Source organism: Rutidosis leptorrhynchoides, chromosome 11 (genome assembly GCF_046630445.1).
Source record: "Rutidosis leptorrhynchoides isolate AG116_Rl617_1_P2 chromosome 11, CSIRO_AGI_Rlap_v1, whole genome shotgun sequence".
In the NCBI taxonomy this organism is placed as follows: Eukaryota; Viridiplantae; Streptophyta; class Magnoliopsida; order Asterales; family Asteraceae; genus Rutidosis; species Rutidosis leptorrhynchoides.
This window is the reverse complement of record NC_092343.1, coordinates 131,163,105-131,184,330: the sequence shown is the minus strand read 5'-3', so window position 1 is coordinate 131,184,330 and position 21,226 is coordinate 131,163,105. Positions and strand designations below refer to the sequence as shown.

The window sequence follows — 21,226 nt, the reverse complement described above, 5'->3', positions numbered from 1 at the left end:
TTATTACATGATCAACCAAGATTAATTAAATTGGAGCAGCATACATAATCTGAGCATTCAACACTTCTCGATCAGAAGGATACACCAACTCGTCTTCATCAACAAAGAAGTTGTTCAACAACATGCCATACGGCAATCCACTCCCACCAGCTGCAGGCAATCCTGCCATCCGATTAGCAACCACATATGCCAGATTAATTGGGATTTGTTCGAGCAAACACATCAAAATCAAAACTTCAGTTACAGATAGCTCCACATCAGCATCATCTCGAAACATGACATTCTTCTTGATGACAGTCATCATCTGTTGATACTGGTCCTGAATATCTTCCTCCCTGATAATGACAGGACCACTGTTTGGCATGTAAAAACCAGGTTTACATATTCCCGAAACAAATCCAGAAGCTGAGAATGAATTTCCTGTAGCTGACCTCCTCGGGGCCTTTTTCACATCCTTGCTAAGACTGAAAAACTTGAAATCTCCATCTGAAATATCCAGAATCTCACCAAACTCCTCCAACGTCCAATCGTAGGAATAACCAAACATGTTCACGTGAACACATTTCAGTTTATGTGGATCAAAGACATAGTTAGCATAGAATTCCCTAACAAGTCTAGGATAGTACTCATTAACTTGACGATATAGAAAAGCTCCAGCATCTATTCCCCGCCAGTACGCGAAAAAACCACCTTGAGCAACAACGTTAATACCAGGAAGAATGGGACGGTCGGCTAATAGTCGTCGTCTTTCAGCAACATGTTGTGATGACTCTCCTTGTGATGGTCGGTGTGAAGCTCTAGCTCTTCTGTCCATGGATATTAACTGAGATTAACTGTAAATAACAAACTAATTAAAAATAATCATCATACAAACAAATAATAAATACTATAATTAGTGAAGAAAAATGCTTAAATTAGTACCTTAAAGTACCTTTAATCAATGAATTGCACAAGAATGGAATTTTCAGGAGACTGTGAAATCAAAGTTCCAGGGTCATCCTATAAATAGGGTAAAATCTTATCCGACAAAAATCTAAGAAATCTTACTAAATCTTATCTGAAAATCCAACATCTGATCAGATAAGGTCGCAAGCTCGCAAGAAGCAAGGACGCAAGCTTGCGCCTTGCGAGGGCAACTAGCAAGGAACCTTGCGTCTTGCGAGGGCAACCTGGCAAAAAAAAATTTAATTGGGCTCCAGCGTAAGAAACTTGCTGGAAATGGGCATTTTGGCTATAATCCCTAATTTTATCACTACATTTTATTTATGCATATAAAGTAACTTGATAGATCAAATTAGAGGAAAGAATCACAACCCATAAATATTATATTATTCGTTTATTCACAAACTGTATAATTTATAATTGACGGACTAATTAATATTACAAATGTTTTTCCGAAAGTATCCGATAGATTCCTAATTTCCGAAAGTATCCTTAACTTATGGCCTGACATTTTATCCAAAACCCTCGATCGTGACCTCTCCGATCATTGTCCAATCCTCTTAAAAAAACTCCTATACCGACTTTGGTCCTAAACCTATACGCGTTTTCAACACATGGTTTAAATTAAAAAATGCTGATGACATTATAAAACACATGGCTCCTTCCCATTAACGGTAACCGCTCCAATTGCATCTTACGTAATAAATTAAAAAATGTAAAACTTGAACTCAAAAAATGTAGTCTCCAACTAAACAACCTCGACTCAGAAATCAAAACACACTTCGACGCCTCTAACGAATGGGAAAAACTCGCGGAAACCAGACCACTAACTGAAACTGAACGAAAAAATTGGGTTAATAATAAAATTCAACACATTGAAAAAGAAAAAAAGAAAACCAACATGCTCAAACAAAAGGCCCGTATTAAATGGAACCTCGAGGGCGACGAGAACTCTAAATATTTTCATAACTACATCAAAAGAAGAGCCAATAAAAATAACATATGCGGCATCTCCTTAAATGGTACATGGTCCGAAGATCCTAACACAATAAAAAATGAGGCACTTAAATATTTCGAGACACTCTTCAAATCCAAAAAACGTAAAGGATGTTGTCCATTCGAAAATGAACCTAACCGAACCTATATAAACGAAACAGATAATCTAATACTCGAAGCCCGATTCACTGAAAATGAAGTATGGGATGCTCTTCACGGCTGTGATAGCTCGAAAGCTCCCGGTCCTGACGGCTTCAACATGAAGTTCTTCAAAAAGTATTGGTGGTTGATAAAAGAGGATCTCATTAAAGCCCTTGATTGGTTTTGGACCAATTCTAAGATTTATAAGGGCTGTAACGCCTCTTTCCAGTATTCCGCTATATTACTTCTCCTTATTCCACGCACTTACAAATATAATTAACATTCTAGAAACAAAAAGAATAAAATTCTGTGGCTCAGACACAGAAAACAAAATCAATTGGATTAAATTGGAACACATTCTTCTACCATACGATAAAGGTAGGTTGAACATCGGGTCTCTAAGTTGCAAAAACATATCCCTACTATGCAAATGGTGGTGAAGATTTTACAACGAAAAAAACGCACTTTGGGTAAAAATCATATCAAGAATTTACGGGACGGATGGGGGGTTTGTTCTAATGATTTATCTAGAAATGCTTCAGGTACCACAATTTGGAAGGAAATCATCAAGGCCGAACAAATTGCGGACAACCTTGGAGCTAACTTCACCAACTCAATAATTAAGAACATCGGCAACGGAAATAACACAAAATTTTGGCTCGAAAAGTGGTGCGGAACAGAGACTTTTTCCATCCTATTTCGAAGACTTTACATGCTTGAAACAAACAAAAATGCTCTAATTTCGGATCGTATCACTTCAACCGACACATTTACTTCCGGTAATTGGAATTAGACCCGAACACCAAATGGACGTATACTTAATGAACTCTCAGAATTAAACAACCTTCTATCATTCATTAAACTCTCCAACGAACCCGATACGTGGAAATGGAATCTAGATAACTTCGGAGTCTTCACTACAAAAACCCTCGCATCTACCCCTGTTAATCTCAAACTCGTTCCCCCGGCCAACACCTTCACGACACCAAAAAATATACTCATACCCCAAAAAATAAATATCTTTATGTGGAGGGTCATACTTGGTAGAATACCGACTCGAGTAGAACTTGATAAACGAAACATCGACCTTGACACCTTACTTTGCCCACTTTGTAACTCCCATGTAGAATCCGTAGAACACATTATATTCCATTGCCCCAAAACACAATGATTTGGAGTTCATTCCTACGTTGGTGGAATCTACCCGATAACACCATCTCCAACTTTGTTGACATAACCACAACGGATCAATCGTTTACCACAACGTGCATCGGCAAATTCATTTGGCAAGCGACAAAATGGGTCATAACATACATCGTATGGAAACACCGAAACCTTAATGTCTTTAGCAAAAAAGAATGGTGCAGCGCCACAATCCTCTCCGAGATTCAAGCACAAACATTTTTGTGGATCTCTAAAAGATCAAAGAAATCAACAATCGAATGGCACCAATGGCTCATCAACCCCTCGTTTTACACATCCTTGAATATACAAAGAACGGGCATCGGTTAATTCGGATCAAATAGCCTTATATTGATCGGCTCATGATATATGACATAGATCTCCATTATTCACTTGGTTAAATGGGTAGTAGTAGTCAACTTTGTCATCGCAAAAGCGGTACTGTCTGGCCGCTACTCCCCAGCTCGAATTTCTCAAGTGCCGCGGTGTCTAATGGCTCTTCGTCATGTCTCATGTGCCTTCGTTTAGATTATCCTCCTATTACATCATTTGTATAGTAATATAGGGCTTTGTAAATATTCTCCGATATATCAATAAATTTTTACTTGCTTTTATTAAAAAAAAAACTGTTTTATTATACTTTATATACTAGATACTATATACCATACTGGGAGCTGATCCTTCCACTCCAATTTTTATCCATCCACACCACTTTCATGTAAATGGACAAATATACCCCTTAACTATCTTTTCTCTTACGAAAATGTTAACAACCGGTACAATTTTCCAGCACTCTTTCTTTATCTTTTTAATCTTTTTTTGTTTTATCTCACTCTCAACATAAATTACAATACCACCGTTGATGGATATGATTATATGAAGATGGCGATTTAACATCATGATGTTTCATCAACTCTCCATGGTGTTGTTATTGAAAAATACACAAAAGCTTTCAATAGTCAAACACGTATTTCGATAAGAGATTCACAAATCGAAAATCTGGATTGAAATCTCATTTGTGCATTTCATCGTAGGATCTCTTTGTTGCTCGATATATGTAATTACTAATTACTAACTTTCAAGGGGATAATATTTCTTTGCTAAGTACAGCGAATCTGGTGTATATGTGCAATTTCATATGTGAATTTCTAAACAAACTTTTAGTCCGTAAATTTCATATATGTTTTGCGTGAATATGAATTTTAGTGGAAAAGCAATTTGATAAAGAAGAGGGGAAAAGATGTGGTTTATGAGGCATAGGGTGATTAGGGTTTGAGACGGATGAAGCAAATATTAATCTAGGGGTAAAATAGTCTATTCATAAAAAATTGGTGTGTATGGCTAAAATGTGGAGTGGAAGGATCAGCTCCCATACTATATACTATATTTGAATTGAATTCCAATGATTATAGATACCGTAACACATAGTCTAGTGTGTTAATAAATGATGTTTTTTATTTTATCGATAACTTTGAGCTAAATTTGCTGTGTTTGGTACGGAGAATCTTAATGATTTTCATAGTCTATAAGGATTAGATTATATAAGGATTGTACATCCCCTCCTACCCAACAAGATTTATACGAATATATGCATGTTTTTTTTAGGAGACTTCATTCAACCTTTTAATTAAAGGGGCTATTCACATACCGCTAAACTATAAGTCATTTACTTCCTTCAAGAGAATCTTTTTCAATTGACTTATAAAAAGAATGCTCAACTACAAACTTTTAACCAACATGAGCTAATTTTCAAGTTATAATATTAGCTAGTTGGAGACTAGTCAGTCGAGACTTTGTAAGGATTAGTCGGTCTTTGACCAACTTTGATTTTGATGATTTTTACCGAGTAAATTCGACTGATGGTGACCTAATACATTCTATTTTGACTGACCCTGCAAGTTTCATTGTCGAAAACACCAGATGGGTGAGACGGGATTGTGAAGCATTTTGGGACTTATAGGAGTAGCTCAGCTGGTAGTGGTCTGCCTCTCTTAGCGAGAGGTCAGGAGTTCGACTCCGCTGGGCAGCAACATTGCACTCAATATTATCCCTAACCTAAAGTATCCACCTAGATCGCCTTTCGCTTAGTTTGGGGGCAGCGGGGAGGGGGGTTTTACCGGTCATGCTCTCGGATTGGTCCGAGTTCCTCCAGAGCAGTAATTGGGGGCGAGTTATGCAACTACGAGAGATGAACGCGTGAGTGGTTAAGTCTCCCCGGGTGCTCCCAAGTTGATGTTAAAAAAAAAAGGAGGTTAATAATCTAAATTTCAGTATTTGCATCTCTTATAACCAAATAACAATTGTTTCATATCAAAAAGTGGGGGTTTTTTTTAACAAAGTACCCTCTAAAGGCATCTTCTATAAGTTCTACTAAAATACTAAAATGATGATGTAATAATTACCTTCTTTTTTTCTTCTATAAAAAAATCAAAAAGAAAAAAAAAAGAAAAATTGTGAGGCTATGTAGGTGATGTCATAAATAAAATTATTTTTACAATTAAATTAAATCTACTTAATGATATCATAAATAAGGATTATCTAAGCTTAAAAAAATTCAAAAATAAAGTAAAAAAAAATTTAAGCCCTCATGTGATGTGATTAAAATAATTAATTGTATTTAGTATGTTAATTTTATAATATATGGAGCATTTTGTACAACCGTATGATAAAACACTCTCATGACCAAATGTACAATATTTGAAATATTATGTACAATCTTGTGGTAAAACACCCTCAGGACCATATGTACAATATTTCAAGCATTATATACAATCTTGTGATAAAACACTCACATCACCATATGTATAAATTTTAAAACAAATTGTACAATCTTTTACAAATCACCTCATAAATACGTGTACAAATTTTGAAGCATATTGTACAACCTTCATATAATAATTGTATTTTAATTTTTAATAATTTATCAAGGGGCATTTGTTATTACTAATAATTATTATTAAAAATATAAATACTCAATTTTTAAACAAACTTTATTATTATTTAATATAATTAAAATTATAATTATAATTAAAATTATTATATTATTATTATTCAAATATGAGTGATTTTTACGATATTAATTACGTTACATATATATGCGAAATACATGTCTCGATAAAAGGTTGTATCGTAGGCTTTTATGACAAAGTTAAGTACATCAAGGTAGTTCATTTATTCTGACCAAGTTAAGTACGTCAATATATTTGTAAAAACAATGACAAGTTTCTTAGTAGGAATTCGTTGTTCTAGGGTCATTAAACTAAATGACTTTAGCATTTACATTCTCTTAATACCTAAAACATATTATTAAAATGTTTCATTTAAACAAACTCGTAGTTCAAGGGTCATTTCACCAGTTTAGAATAAAAGTTAATTTAAGTGGATTTTAAAGGAAATTCCCATCCAGTATTTCCAATGACAAACTTTAGCTTCATCTAGTTTAATGTCAAACCTATCTTGTATAGCTTATCTTATACTCAATATATATATATATATATATATATATATATATATATATATATATATATATATATATATATATATATATATATATATATATATATATATATATATATATATATACATATATATATATATATATGTATACATATATATATATACATATATATACATATATATATATATATATGTATACATATATATATATATGTATATATATATATATATATATATATATATATATATATATATATATAGTGGTAGGATCAAGAGGGAAGTAACCATTCGGGGAGAAGTGGGGGGAAGCAAAAACTTTTTTTTTTCGTTTTTTGAAAAAACTTTGTTTACAAACATTATAGATGAGATGAAAATATGAACATTTAGTAGAGACACTTTGTGATAAATGTTTTTATTTTGGCAGGAAAACGCTCGAAGAAGTAATATATAACAATTATCGTGTTTTTCGAGCGTATTTTGAGGTTTTAGCTATTGGGGTTTAGATATTAGGGTTTAGATATTAGGGTTTAGAAATTTAGGGTTTAGGGTTTAGGGTTTAGATTTAGGATTTAGATTGAGTTTTTAACACGAACGGTTTAGAGTTTAGGGTTTAGGGTTTGGTGTTTTGGGTTTATGGAATAAACCCAAAACACCAAACCCTAAACCCTAAACTCTAAATCGGGCTAAATTTTACTTCACAAAACATGAAAAAAAAAACGTTCATATTCTTCACGAACAATATTATCTTGAATGTTATTTTTGTCGATCGTTTTCCCGCCTAAATAATAACATTCATCATGAAGTGTCTCTTCTAAATGTTCATATTTTCGTGTGATCTTGATGTCGGGAAAAAAAATTTCAAAAAAAACGAAACAAAAAAAAAATTTGCTTCCCCCCGATTGGTTATTTCCCCATTGATCCTGCCTATATATATATATATACGGAGTAATATAATATATGAACTAAAACACGTTAAAAGAATTAGTGCATAAGTAATTATAAAAGCATTTTAGTTTTAACTTTAACAAGATGGTAAAGGTATATATAACTCCTAACAAAAAGAAAAAGAATTATACTAATTGCCATTATAAAGCATATATATATGTTTAAATAAAACCAATTAGAAATTGATAAAATAATTTGTTATACAATGATAATGTATCATGATTATTAATTGTCATTGTAATATTTGTTTTTTTATACTAAAGGTGACTTTTTGTATTTAGTTGGAATTGATAGTTGTTAAAAGTGATTCCACCATCTGGTTGGTACAAACTTTTATTTACTTAATTCTCAAGTATTAATTGCCTTTTCATGTCAATCGCCACATAAGCTCTAATAACTCTATTGTATGATTAGTTGACTCTTGATTATTTTCAGAAAGAAACCACTGTATTCGCTTTACAATCATTCATGATTCTCAAAGGTTCTATGAGAAATAGACCAAATAATTATCTGTCTACTTTTTATGGGAATATCATAACTTCAACTATTAAGACCGGTTTTAACCCTTCTCTTACGTCAGAGACAAATTATATACTTTTTGGTAAAAAGTGTATTTTTGACTGGGATTGTATTTGATCTTCGTTAACACAAAAATAAATTTTTTTGTCAAATGTTAGGGTGAGGTGGTAAAATATGATTGAAAATTGAGTGGAAAAAATATAAATAAATAACAAAAAAAAAAAAAAAAAAAAAAGTTAAAGCAAAAAATATATATAAAGAACACACAAAATGTACAATGCATGCCGAAAGGTCAAAACTGGCAGAGGATTGAGCGAAATTGATGATAGCAGACTAATGAGATTTTGCAGCTAGGACATCGTGCGACCTATTGGCATTCTTGATTGGTTCCTTTCCTGCCTCCTCACGCTTCCTCACTCTTCCGTCGAAGTTGTGACTAACTGACGCTGGGTTAATTTCGTCAACTTCCGTCATATATGTTCCAGCTCATTTCACGGAATATTTTGATGACGCTGCTTAAGGCTTAGTCTAAACTATCTTGGTACGATCATAAAGATTAATTTGTATAGTAAAATGATGATTATTTTGTATTTGTATTGTATACAAAGCACTATTATTGTGACACCTAATAATTAGAATCACATAACCATTGCGAATAAAATGATTCTTACAATCGTACAAACCTCAAAATTAGTTTTGTTTCAATACTATATGCATTTCAAAAACCAATTAATTTGACCCTTTATAAATCACAATATGTCATAACCAGCAAAGAACCCTACAAACAAAATGGAAGTATGAAACTGATTATTTTGTACCAATATTACAAATAAATAATCAAATTACTATAGACACAACAAAATCATATACCAGAAAGGCTAGCCCATCTCCCAAGATCAGAGGGATGAGCATAATAATATAACTTTATTCTGTTTAATAAACTTAGTCCTGCTGCCAATGTTCGACCTGAATCACCTTCTTCTGGGTCATCTGAAAAGGCCGTAACATCTCCCACTAGTCGAAACCATAATCGTCGACTGCTTATTACTTCGGGAAAATCGAAGTACATTGGGGTCCCACTTTTCACTTCTGGTACGCGGTATTCGGCAACCACTACCATCTCCTCCTCCGACGACCCCTATTCACATATATCATAGTATTATTACTATATAAGCTCACATTGTACTTAGATAATTTAAAAGGGAGATGTCATTTGCCACGTTAGTTATGATAAACTGGAATTTGGAATTTGCTAGGTTGTCGTTAACGTGCTTAAAATGTTTGTACATTGAGGTTACAAATTGACTTTATAGTGGTGGTTATTCAATTGTACAAACACTTTATGTCGTTAGCAATATCCTAAACTTAAAAATCAATTAATTGCGATTTAAGAGACTGAAAACGTGAAAAATGAAAAAGCAGATCAAAACGTGATAATCAGTTTTCTCTTTCCGTCTATTATTCTCTCTAATTACTTGTTAATTTATCAAATAATCTGATTACCAAACACCCAAAAAGCTAATTATGCGATTATTGCGATCAAACAGCATAATTAAATCCAAACATTATTAATTTATAACATGTTTTCCTATAGCTGATTATTTGATTATAATTATCTAAAACGTACAATTTCAAAACGCAAATCCAAACACCCCCTTAATGTTTATTAAAAAGTTTAAAAATTGGATAAAATATGACCAACCCAACCTGAACCATTCGAACCTGTAACGCAGATACAAAAAAAAAAAATTCGATGTTCAAATTACCTGTGACGCGGATACTTGAATGAATAGTACGGCTGGAGATAAGAATCTATGTTGAAACACGATAGACAACACGTCCAATGGGTTTACGTTCGAAGACGGTGAATGGATTAGTTGAGGTTTTATAGCGCTAAAACCGTCTAGACGAAACCCCGCTACAACTGGTGAACCTGGCGAAATGTTAAGTTCTAAAACCAGATCATGCTCAATCAACTTCTCTGACTCTGTCGGAACCTGCAACAAAAACGATAATCTGAATCTACAATAATTTATAATTGTTGCTAATAATTATAAGCGTCAATTTTAATACATTACGGGCATACGGGTTAAATTCAGGATATTGTGTCTTTAATGGGTCAAACATGTAAGTTTCTTGAAATATAGTTGAAAGTGAGATTGGTTGAACCGGTCAAAAGGGTCGAAAGTCATCCAAATCGCATACAAAAGGGCTAATTGCATAAAAGGTAACCAACTTAGTCCAATTTCGATTTAAAGTAACCAAAACCAATTGCCTAAAAGAGAAATCAGACCCAAGTTAGTTACCTTTTAAAGCAAATTTATACATTAAATAAAAATGCATATAACCTGCTGAATCATTTTATTTCAAAAATTAACTTATCATACTATAGTTGAAGTGAACGTATTCAATAAGCATATTAACTAATTATAAGACTCAAGACAATAAATTGCAGGTCGAACTGTCTAGACCAATTTTGACTAAATATATTACTCCCTCCGTCACAAAATTACTTTCCCGCTTTGACTTTTTAAGTCTTTTTTGTGTGCATGAAAACACATTTTAAAACTGAATTCATTGATATAATTTTTATCAAATATTATATTAGCACAAATAAAAATATTTAAAGTCAAAATTTAAAAAGAGAGACTATAAAAAGTCAAACGGGACAATTATTTTGAGACAGAGGGACTACCAATTTTGATCGTTAACCGTACCTTGTATCTATTTAATAATGGAGCTTTCTCCAACCAACTTTTTATGCCGCTCGCAACCTCATAATTTCGCGATGATGACTCTTCGATATCCGCTTTCACCGAAGATCCAGTTACGAGAATTCTTTTCGCATGAATGCATGGGATACTTTCGGAGGTTCCTGCAATAGAGGCACGTCTCACGGGCCCAGATAACGGGTCATCATTATTCAAGGATAAAAGATTGAAATCTTTCCCAAAACTAACAGAACTTGAAACAAGTTTTTGAATGGTTAGTTTTATCCAAATCATGCGACAACGGACAGGATTTCGAAAGTCAAATCTGATGTGGCGAGGAGTTTGACTCTCGTTATCGGATTTTTCGGGACCACAAAGCTCAGGAGAAGAATTGATGAGTGATCTAACGTCCCATTTTCCAATACATGATCTTTCTTCCTTGTGTATTTTATTACTTGCCCAAATTTGCACCTATACAACAATTAATATTAGAATTCTTTAATCTCAACTTATTACACATAGAGTATATAATCTCAACCCAACCCAAATTGTTTCGACCTTACCCTTTTGGATGACAACCATCTACTATGCTTAACTCTACTCATTAAACATATTACACATAAAGATATTTATACTATTAAAGACTAAGAAACTTAAGAGATTATTCTTTGTACTTACAGTTGGGGAATCCGACATCGAATAGCCACATGGACTAACGAGAAGAACGATCCCGGTGACATCAGCAAGGTTTCCAAGAACAATAACGAGCTCGACAGACGAGGAAGTATTTGGAGCTCTCCAATATGAATTTTGTAACTCTGTATCTAAAGGTGTAAGTAATGATAACGGTGGTGCTGAACCCGATGCTGATTCAATCTATGAAAATAAAAAATAAACACACAAATTATTTTAGTACTACATAATACAATTTTGATAAGATTTTCTTGTAAATTCCAATTTTTTTTGGATGAGTATATAGTAATAATGGTCACTTGAACTAATAAAGATTCCAGTTTCTTTAGAGGGGGTAATTTCGACCTCTTTTTATAAATGGATCATTACCAAATAAGAATAATGTTTTCATCTCTAATAAGTCAAACAGGTAAAGATAGTAGTAGTCTGAAAGTGAACATACCAAACTATTTAATTCACACATCATATTAACTGAAATAATGTAGTTTTTCTAATCATATTTAATAAACTAACATATTATATACACAATTAGTTAAAGAATTGCGATGCGTGTTCCAGCCCAAACAAACCCCAACTCATATAGTATCTGATACATTGATAAATTGTAAGAGTTAAGGATTTGAGATCATAAGTGTTTCGGGCTAATCCTAAGCCAACCAGCACAAAAACTCATTCATTTTGATATGCGACCCAAACTGCCCATTTTGCCACGTTTAAGTTGCAATGGTATTCCAAAAATGTTCATATATAGGAGCTGGACGTGATGAATTAAATGAAGAAGAATTGTGAAATAAAGTTACAATTTTGGCAACATTTTACCCGATTCCTTTTTAAACTATTTCTCTTTATATTCAACCAAATTGACCCATCAAATATAGCCCAAATAGACCCATTCATATTAAATGGTTAGAAATTGCCACCTTCAGTGTTTGACATTGTTAAAAAAAAAACAAAGGATGGATAATATACCGAGTGCAGAAAGCTTCCAAACGGGAATTCAGCTAGCGATTCCTCTCCTTTAAGTAATTTTCGAAGCACCTCAACAGTTCCATTTTTATTGAACGGGGCGGTTTTTCTCGAGATGCAATTATCACCCACCACTCGACCCAAAGCTTTATAAGTAGCAATTTCAGCATGATGGCTTCTTCGTTGACTAATTAAGACTCTAATATAATCCAAAGTCAATGCATCAAGAACACTTTCATCACAACAACGCTTACAAATAACCCCATCTACATCATTATAACTCGTTCCACCATTGTTTCGAAGAAGAATAGCACCTTTACCCGCACAACAAACTTTACAAACCTTACGTTTACATACACAACATATATACGTTGACTTTGAAGAAGAAGTCAAACTTAAAGTTTCGGCGCGAACTTGGCATGATTCCCCGTAACAACGATCGCCAACTCGAGTAACATTCCAAAAATCGATATCGTTAGTGTTGTCAATAGGATCAAGACCGATAGAACCCGTGGTCCGATCTTCGAGTGAAATTTGACCGAGAACCGCAAGGGCGTTTGACGTTTTGCATAATGAACCGATATAAGATTCTTCTATTAATGTATTGGGATCGATAGTAGACGGATCAATGCCGATAGACGATAAAGCTTTATCCCTTTCAAAAGTGGAAAGATTAAGGTGAAGACGTTCGATTTCAAGTTTCATAGCTTCTATGAACCCTAACTTGTTACCCTGCAAAACATCAAAATTACTTATGTTTGACTAAGTTTGACTTTGACCGATTTTCCGAGTAATCTCGAGTTTTGGCCGAGTTTGACCGAGTAATCCCAAGTTTTGACCGAGTACTCGGACTGATCTTAAAACCGACATGTATAAGAGATCATTATAAACCATATTCCAAAAGAAATTTTCCCGAAAATATTAACCATCAAAATTACAGAAAGCGTCATATTCTTTCTTACTAAATTATGTAGTTTAAAATAATATTATCACGAATAACAGTAAGAGCACCAATAAAATAAAATATATAAAAAAATAGCTTACTCCGTGTAACGCAGTCAACATTTCAAAGCAACTTATGTACTGTTGTGCACCGTTTTTGGTTGGTATTTTATCTTGCAATCGTGCTTTTTCAAGTTCCTTAATATTAAGATCCCGATCATGCAAACTAATATCTGTCATTGGTTGTGAATCGGATCCTGAAATCACGTTATCACCGGTCAAAAGGTCAACCTGAGGGCTAGCGGACATATAAGATTTTTCAGGTGACAACACGTCATCGGTTAAAGCAACGTTTGTAGTGTTTCTTGTTTTGGACGGGATATCGTTAAAATCGTCTTTGGAATTCGTAACACGTTTATATACACTTAAGCCATGGCCTTCAGAAGCAAAGATATCTCTCCAGGGAAGAGAAATTCCAAGTATCTCTACCTGTGACACATTCCAGTATTCATTTATAAAAAAATAAAAATAAAATAAAATATAAACAAAAAAATAGACAATTTTCGGCCCCAGAAGGAAACATAGACACACATATACACATATATACACGAAGAGATGAGAGAGATATATTTATATATTGGATACAAACACGCAGTGGCGGAACTTGAACTTGAACTCGAACTCGGATACAGATGGGGCGGGTGTAAAAATTTAATAAATTTTTCATTGTCAGCAGGGTAAACACTAAAAAACCTTTTCTTTTGGTAAAAAAAAACTTTTTTTAGTGTAAATTTTTTTTCCCGTTAAATCCAGGTGGGGCGGATACCCCCTTCGGGTAACACTATGTTCCGTCCCTGCAAACACGCCCCAGAAATTGACGCACAACTGACACGTGTCACACTATTCTTATTTTCTACCTTTTTGCCATACAATTTATTTTACAGCAACCAATCCATATATATACATACATATATACATATATTACATATATAATAGAAGCAAAAGGCCACCCTGAAATTAATGAAAATTTTATCACATAAATTAGCAAACTAACATTTACAATCAGTATCTATCATAAATATTACTTATAGTTTGTCATATAATTATTCTACTTACGCATAAAAAAAAGGCCCTTTTTCAAAGAAAAACATGATTTTGGAATTGCTGACATATCTCACTCCTAAATAGTCTACACAACATATGTAATGGGTCTTAAGAACCAATACTTATGAATGAGGAAAAACTACTAAATAATCAAATTGAAATAATAATAATAAAAAAAATATACCAGTTACATGATTACGAAAAACAAGATAAGAAACAAATAAAAAAACAAACACGTAGTTACTACAATGTACCTCACCGAGTGTGACCGGAGAACTGGTTGACTCAGCTGGATAAAATGTGAGTACAACCACACGAGTAAGAAAGTCCAATTTGCCCTCCGGTCCATTAAAATCGTATAGAAATGGAAGGCTGGTTTTATGTACATTTGATCCGGTTCTTTTTAAAGCCATTTCCTCGTTGCTGATGGGGCCCGGTATCGAAACCACCATATTTGTACCGTTAGGACACCGAGGAATGGTGGCTCCCTGTTAAAAAAATCGGTATTATTTACGTGTTATAAAATGACTATAACACCCTTGATTTAGTTAACTTTACGTGACTAAAGAGTAACAATAATTTAGAAAATAATACAAATCGGAAAACTGAGAAGACCCATATGGAATCTCACTATTTTCTTGGAAATTGTACAGCCAATTTTTAGATACTATTATACCTGGAAAACGGGTCAGGTTGGGTCGGTTTGAGTAACGGGTCAAAGCGGTATTGGGTTGAAATGGGTCATGGGTCAAACGGGTAAAAAATTTAAACGTGTCCAAACGGGTCAGGTTGGGTCGGTTTGGGTAACAGGTCGAAACGGGTATGGGTCAAATGGGTCCAAACAGGTCGGGACTTTGTAGGGAGTACACGGATGTTGACCGAGTTTGACTTTGACCGATTTTGACCAAGTTTGACCAGTTTTCCGAGTAATCCCGAGTTTTGGCCGAGTTTGACCAAGTACTCGTCGAGTTGCAAAAGCCGAGTACTTGTCGAGTAATTCCGAGTTCTCCAAGAATGTGCTATTCTTTCCCAATTCCTCTATGCATAATCATATAGGTAACATTTAATAACCACTACATCATAAAATTTCATCCTTATTGTTTGATACATGTATGTACTATTTTACCTATAATAATAAGATCCATGATTCCTACTATATGTTCTACATTGGTAACAACAAAAGAAGAAAAGTGTGCTTTCGAATTCAACATGCCTAGCGTGGGTGAAGATATTATAAGTCAAACCTCCAAAACAAGTTTAAGCGCATCGAGATCACGTCCTGTTCTCACATCTAGTGTTGATGGATACGTTGAATCATCTGCACCATGTGAAATTGTAAGAAGTAGTTGACAAACATGACAAGGTTCGCCAAGGTATATAAATAGTTGTATTATGTCTGCCGCCTGTTGTGAAACCTGTACAACAATTAATACACATTATACATATTAACTAGAGGTGGCAATATGGGTGATCAATTGGGTTCCTAAAGACTTAAAAGAGGTTTGGGTTGAAAGATGTAATCTTTCAAATTATTGGTTAAAATAAGTTGGGTTAATTTTTGTCAAAAATAAGTCCAATTTCTTTGCACAAGACTATTTTGTTTTATAATCCACCTTTTAACGATTTCGGAGGTTTTATGCATTTATCATAAACACTGGCGGCTTTCACCCAATTTGATCCATTGGACTTGTTCGAGGTAAAACATAGCCCACATCGACCCATTCACGGATGAAGGTTCAAAGTCACTTAAGATTCTAATTCATTAACAAAGAATGTCTCTACTTGAAGATATAGAAAAAAAATCAGATTTTACTGTAAGAATTTATAATATGACGATAGCAGAATAAAAGTCTGACGCCTATTAGGAATAGGGGAGTAACATTATCAGTGTCTTACAAGACTTTACAAGAAAACAGACTATTTTATTCGTAATTTAATTTTTAATTTATTTAATTTGAAAAGCATAAAGATTAGTTACCCAGATGAGATCTTTTTGCTTAAAACTAAGAAGACAGTCTCCATCAGAGCTCGGGTCAACGCTGGCAACCGGTTTAAGAAGAAAGCCAGGTCGTCTACTAAGCACCTAGCAAAAAAAAAAAAAACAGATATTAAAATTGTGTTTTCATTTATATATTTATATTTATATTTATATTTATATTTATATTTATATTTATATTTATATTTATATTTAAATATGAAATAACAAATAAAATATATTAATATATAGTTACATACGTGCAAAGGATGAACCGAAACTGACGGGAGATGTTTAAAAAGCCTTAATCCAAGGAACATTTCCAACTGTTTTTGACGAGAGCTATCGACAACTGCATTATTATATCTTCTTTGCAAGTTAATTTTTACATTTTGTGCTACCGAAAATTGTTTCGACTTATTTGCTTCTTCACTAAAAATATTAAGAATATGACTATGCATTGCTTTGGACCCCGTGTATAACATTGCATGAATATCACCCGCAATCAAGAATAAGTCAGCTAATTGAAATACCGGTGATAAAAGAGTTGACTTTTTAAACTCGTTAAATGTCATGTCAAAACCCTTCCAAGGTTTCGTGTGATTTGACTCGTTTGACTTTTTGGGTGACGCGTCATTATCAAGAATTATACCGAGCCGTCTACATTGTTCTACAAAAACTTGAAGGGCACCGAAGAAACTAGCGGCGTTTGTTCGATCCAAAGAATCGGCACAATTGTAACGAATTACTCCGTTTTGATGTACCCGCATACAAAAGAAACCGATGATGTCATCGTTATAAAAGTTTTCACCTTTATAATCTTCCATATGTTCACGACTAAGTAGATAATCGCCTTCGGAAATACCTACAGATATAGTCGGTGCTTTCAAATGGTACCAAAGTCCTTCGATCGTTTGGTGTTCACCTTTTAATCGGATACTTGTATGCCAATCATAATGTATTAAATGAATTCGGGTATCGGGAAGTTGACCCATTGACCGAATATAATCCAATGATTCCTCAAAATGTTGAACTAAAATCGATTCCGATTTCCCTTCTCCACTTCTAAGTAAATTGACACACACTATAGGAACCAAAGCATTGTTACTTTGACTTTGACTTTGACTTTGACCAACTACGCCTAAATTTCGTGTATCGTATCGTTTGGTTAATCTTTGATAATACCGTGCACTTCCTTTATAAGGATCACGTTCAGAAACATATATTGATGCTTCGGCAGCAGTCATTTTTAGTTCTGCGCCCCACCATATGGGAATAGTGCCTCGTCTCCATATGTATGTGTTGAAAGGCACACTTTGACCCGCCCGTTTTGGCACCCATACAAGTTGCTCACACTCAATTTCGTTTCCTATTAATGCAGACGATAAAACAGAAGAAATATACATCATAAACATATTATCCTTGAACAATTTATGTGTATAACATATACACGAACCTGTGTGTTTTTAACATTTTTTCAAAAATATATATATTTACCTGTGCTGTAACACGCGTTTAAGCCTCTTGCTAAATATCGAGTGCCAGGATGAAGCCTACTGCGACGAGCTACAAGAGCAACAATTCCTTCTTGTTGGCCAAAGCTTCCAAATGTTCGATATTCTACAAATCCCTGTAATTTTACATAAATTACATTTTTTTAATAGATTAAAAATAACATATCAACTTCTTGATTGTATGAATTCTGAGGGCGTTAATAATACATCAAATTTCAATATGGGGTTGTTTCCATTTGAGAATAGAAGATTGTTTATTTATATATGTCATTATACACATTTAAGGCTGTGTATGTTTCAAAAGAAATAATTCTTGTCATATAAAAATATTCACGTCAACATTGTTGTAAACTAGGGGTGCGTGGGCCCCATTTCACCGGGCAAAAAACAAACCAGAGAAATAAATAATAAGAAAAGAAATGTGCAATTACTAAAATACCCCTGCGTGTAAACCTGTGAAGATTACTGCTCACAGGGGCATAATAGTCAGTAAACATTGTGCACAATTAGTATAGTAGGTAATGTTGAGGCTGACATGGCTGTAAATTTGAGGGCTGACATGGCAAAAAATTTATACCACTGCCATATCAACTTGATATTTATATAGTTTATATATATACTTCTACACAGATAATATGGATACTGAAGCAATGACTTATATATGAGATAACAAGGATGGCAATGGGCCGGCAAGGGCTAGTCAATGGCCCAAACCCGATTAAAAAACCCTATCCCAAGCCCGGATCCATACCCGACAAGACAATGCATGCAATAAAATGGCACAAAATACAAAGCACCATACCTGCAGCAAAACGACACAATGTTGTTCAAGCCCAATTCTTCTAAAAGCAATCGAGAACCATCGATTCCAAACAAATTCATCATCGGGATCTCGTAACGAAACACGACTCGGAAACGGTCGAGTAATATCTCTCGTTTCACAAAAGTAATGTTTTCCATCAATCTCAAGTTCAATAAGTTCTTGAATATTCTTTAATTCTCCTTTTCCTTGCGGTTGAACGTTTTGAAGTTGAATTTTGACCCATTTACTCTCAACAACCATGTATACACACCCGCCACCTGGCAAATACGGTATACTAGCAGTCAACTTTGTAGCAACAAGCAACAATGCAAAATTCCCGAGTACTGCAAACCCTAAAATAGCTTTCGCGTAGATTGTACTCTTAATATTTGATTGTGAACCATTTGTTATGTATTTCAATGCTTCATCTTGTGAGTTGAAAATGTCATAACCCGGCTTTCGGTCGTGTTTGAGGGACCCGGTTGTTGGATCAATGTAAATTACTTGAGTGTCGGTTCGAAAAGATAAGCTAATGATGATATACACTTCACTGGTATTTAGTGTAAGGATAACCACCGACGTATTCCTCAGTCCGCCAGCTGTAACTAATATAAAATAGTAGTGAAATGGATATTTATAATTTATTATACATGACAAAATGGGTCGGATAGTGTTGATCTGGAACACTTTTGTCCAAATGTTTAAAGTTTAAAAATACATAATCAGTGTCAACCATAACCCAAATCAAGGTTGCAAATATCGCTACGTTCGATCGGGACTTTGTAAGGAGTACACGGAAACTCTAGGAGTACTCGGATGTTGACCAAGTTTGACTTTGAATGAGTTTTGACCGAATCTTGACCAATTTTCTGAGTATTGGCCAAATTTTTACTGATTTTTGACCGAGTTTGACTGAGTTTGACCGAGTACTTTCTGAGTACTTTCTGGGTACTCCCCAAGTTGCAAAAACCGAATACTCGCCGAGTGATTCCGAGTTCTACAACATTGACCCATAACCCAAATAGATCCTTTTGACGAGTAAATGGCAGACACCAGTAAATTTACTCATGAAATCCAGAGAGTGTATATAATAAGATCGATGAAGCTAAGAAATACAGGTAATACTAAAATGAATAAAAAAAAAAAAAAAGGGTTAAGGAGGGCTAACCAGGGGATTGCATTATCTCATATTCTCGTCATGATCCAGATATAGGTGTTTAAGATAGAATTAATATTCGTGCTGTTGAGGGCAAGAATCTACAATCTAAAACAGCATTAAACAAAATTAGCTATAGTGTCCATAAATATTTAAAAGATAATGTATGTAAAGGCCACCAAAGTACTCAACTTTTCTTACTGAAACCAATATATGAAACTACTTAATAGGCTAGCTAAGTATGTACATGGTCACATATATACCAATTTCAGCAATAAACATAAGATGCTTACTTAATGTTCTATACTTAACGTAATCAGTTAACACATCGTTAGCCTCTCCAAAAGTGTTATCCTTTACTGAAAAACATGAACACTACTTATCAAAAGAATCGGGTTACAATCAAATACGAACTCAAGTATCAGTAAGAACAATGAAAACTAAAATGGACCGTTCATTTTTAGAAGCGCATAGATGCATATGCATCCAAGTTTTAACGGCTCATTTGAAATGATTGATTCAGATTTGCTCTTAACTATATTTGAGTTCTATATATCTATCCATAACAAAAGATATTTTACGAATTAAAACAGGAATATTATGTGATAATCATAAGATAGACATTTCTAAATACATAAAGTACACCATAAATTCTCTTACAGTACATCTACTGTAAATAAATTATCAACAAGCACATTAGGTATTAGATACCTGGTCCAAATAACTAACAATTTATTGCATAAGCCCACATGCCAAGGTGATTAAGTGAATTTATGACTGTATCTTAGTGTAAAAGGTAAATAAAAACGTATAATCAAGATCAATAAAAATATGAAATTAGGTTTAAGCAATTTGGGGATAATTAACTTCACTCTCAGCATAATACAAACACAATACAAAATCTAGATTTAATACTGTAATTACACAAGATCACATAAATTAAAACACATCTGAAACATATAATAATACAAAGTGGATAGTATAGTTAAAAACCTAATCGTTATGGAAACTCATCATACAGAAAAATTACCATGTAGCGATCAAATTTGTATTAACAATTTTGGGAAAATTGTTTAAAAAATCATTATTTTTCTTCCGAATTTGTATTGTGATGAGTAGGAGATCGTACGAGATTAAATAAGTATACTCGTAATATAGAACTGAGATCAACGTCCGTTTTGG

At 33.8% G+C, this 21,226-nt stretch overlaps 1 protein-coding gene across 4 annotated transcripts; it reads right to left on the bottom strand.

Moving 5' to 3' along the window:
• Positions 1–8,837: 8,837 nt before the first annotated feature.
• Positions 8,838–21,226, bottom strand: LOC139877905 (probable phosphoinositide phosphatase SAC9). Of its 4 annotated transcripts, none has more exons than XM_071865305.1 (14): positions 21,075–21,226; positions 20,057–20,152; positions 18,889–19,493; positions 18,070–18,202; positions 16,833–17,941; positions 16,576–16,680; positions 15,842–16,012; positions 14,852–15,085; positions 13,596–13,982; positions 12,555–13,283; positions 11,571–11,768; positions 10,899–11,363; positions 9,948–10,178; positions 8,838–9,319 (listed from the first exon to the last, which is right to left on the bottom strand). In XM_071865305.1, exons 2-14 carry the CDS (start codon positions 20,067–20,069, stop codon positions 9,044–9,046), a joined length of 4,656 nt encoding a protein of 1,551 aa, XP_071721406.1. In that variant the 5' UTR covers positions 20,070–20,152; positions 21,075–21,226; the 3' UTR covers positions 8,838–9,043. The 4 variants fall into 4 exon arrangements, with proteins under 4 accessions (XP_071721406.1, XP_071721408.1, XP_071721409.1 ...); XM_071865307.1 differs by having other exon boundaries at positions 13,596–13,978; positions 14,857–15,085; XM_071865308.1 differs by having other exon boundaries at positions 15,887–16,012.

Coding starts and splice junctions, on each gene's coding strand:
- LOC139877905 (XM_071865305.1), bottom strand. Junction 16,681..16,832: donor TTTCGGTTCATCCTTTGCAC/GTATGTAACTAT, acceptor TTTTTTTGCTAG/GTGCTTAGTAGACGACCTGG. Junction 16,013..16,575: donor AGCAAAAAGATCTCATCTGG/GTAACTAATCTT, acceptor ATTGTTGTACAG/GTTTCACAACAGGCGGCAGA.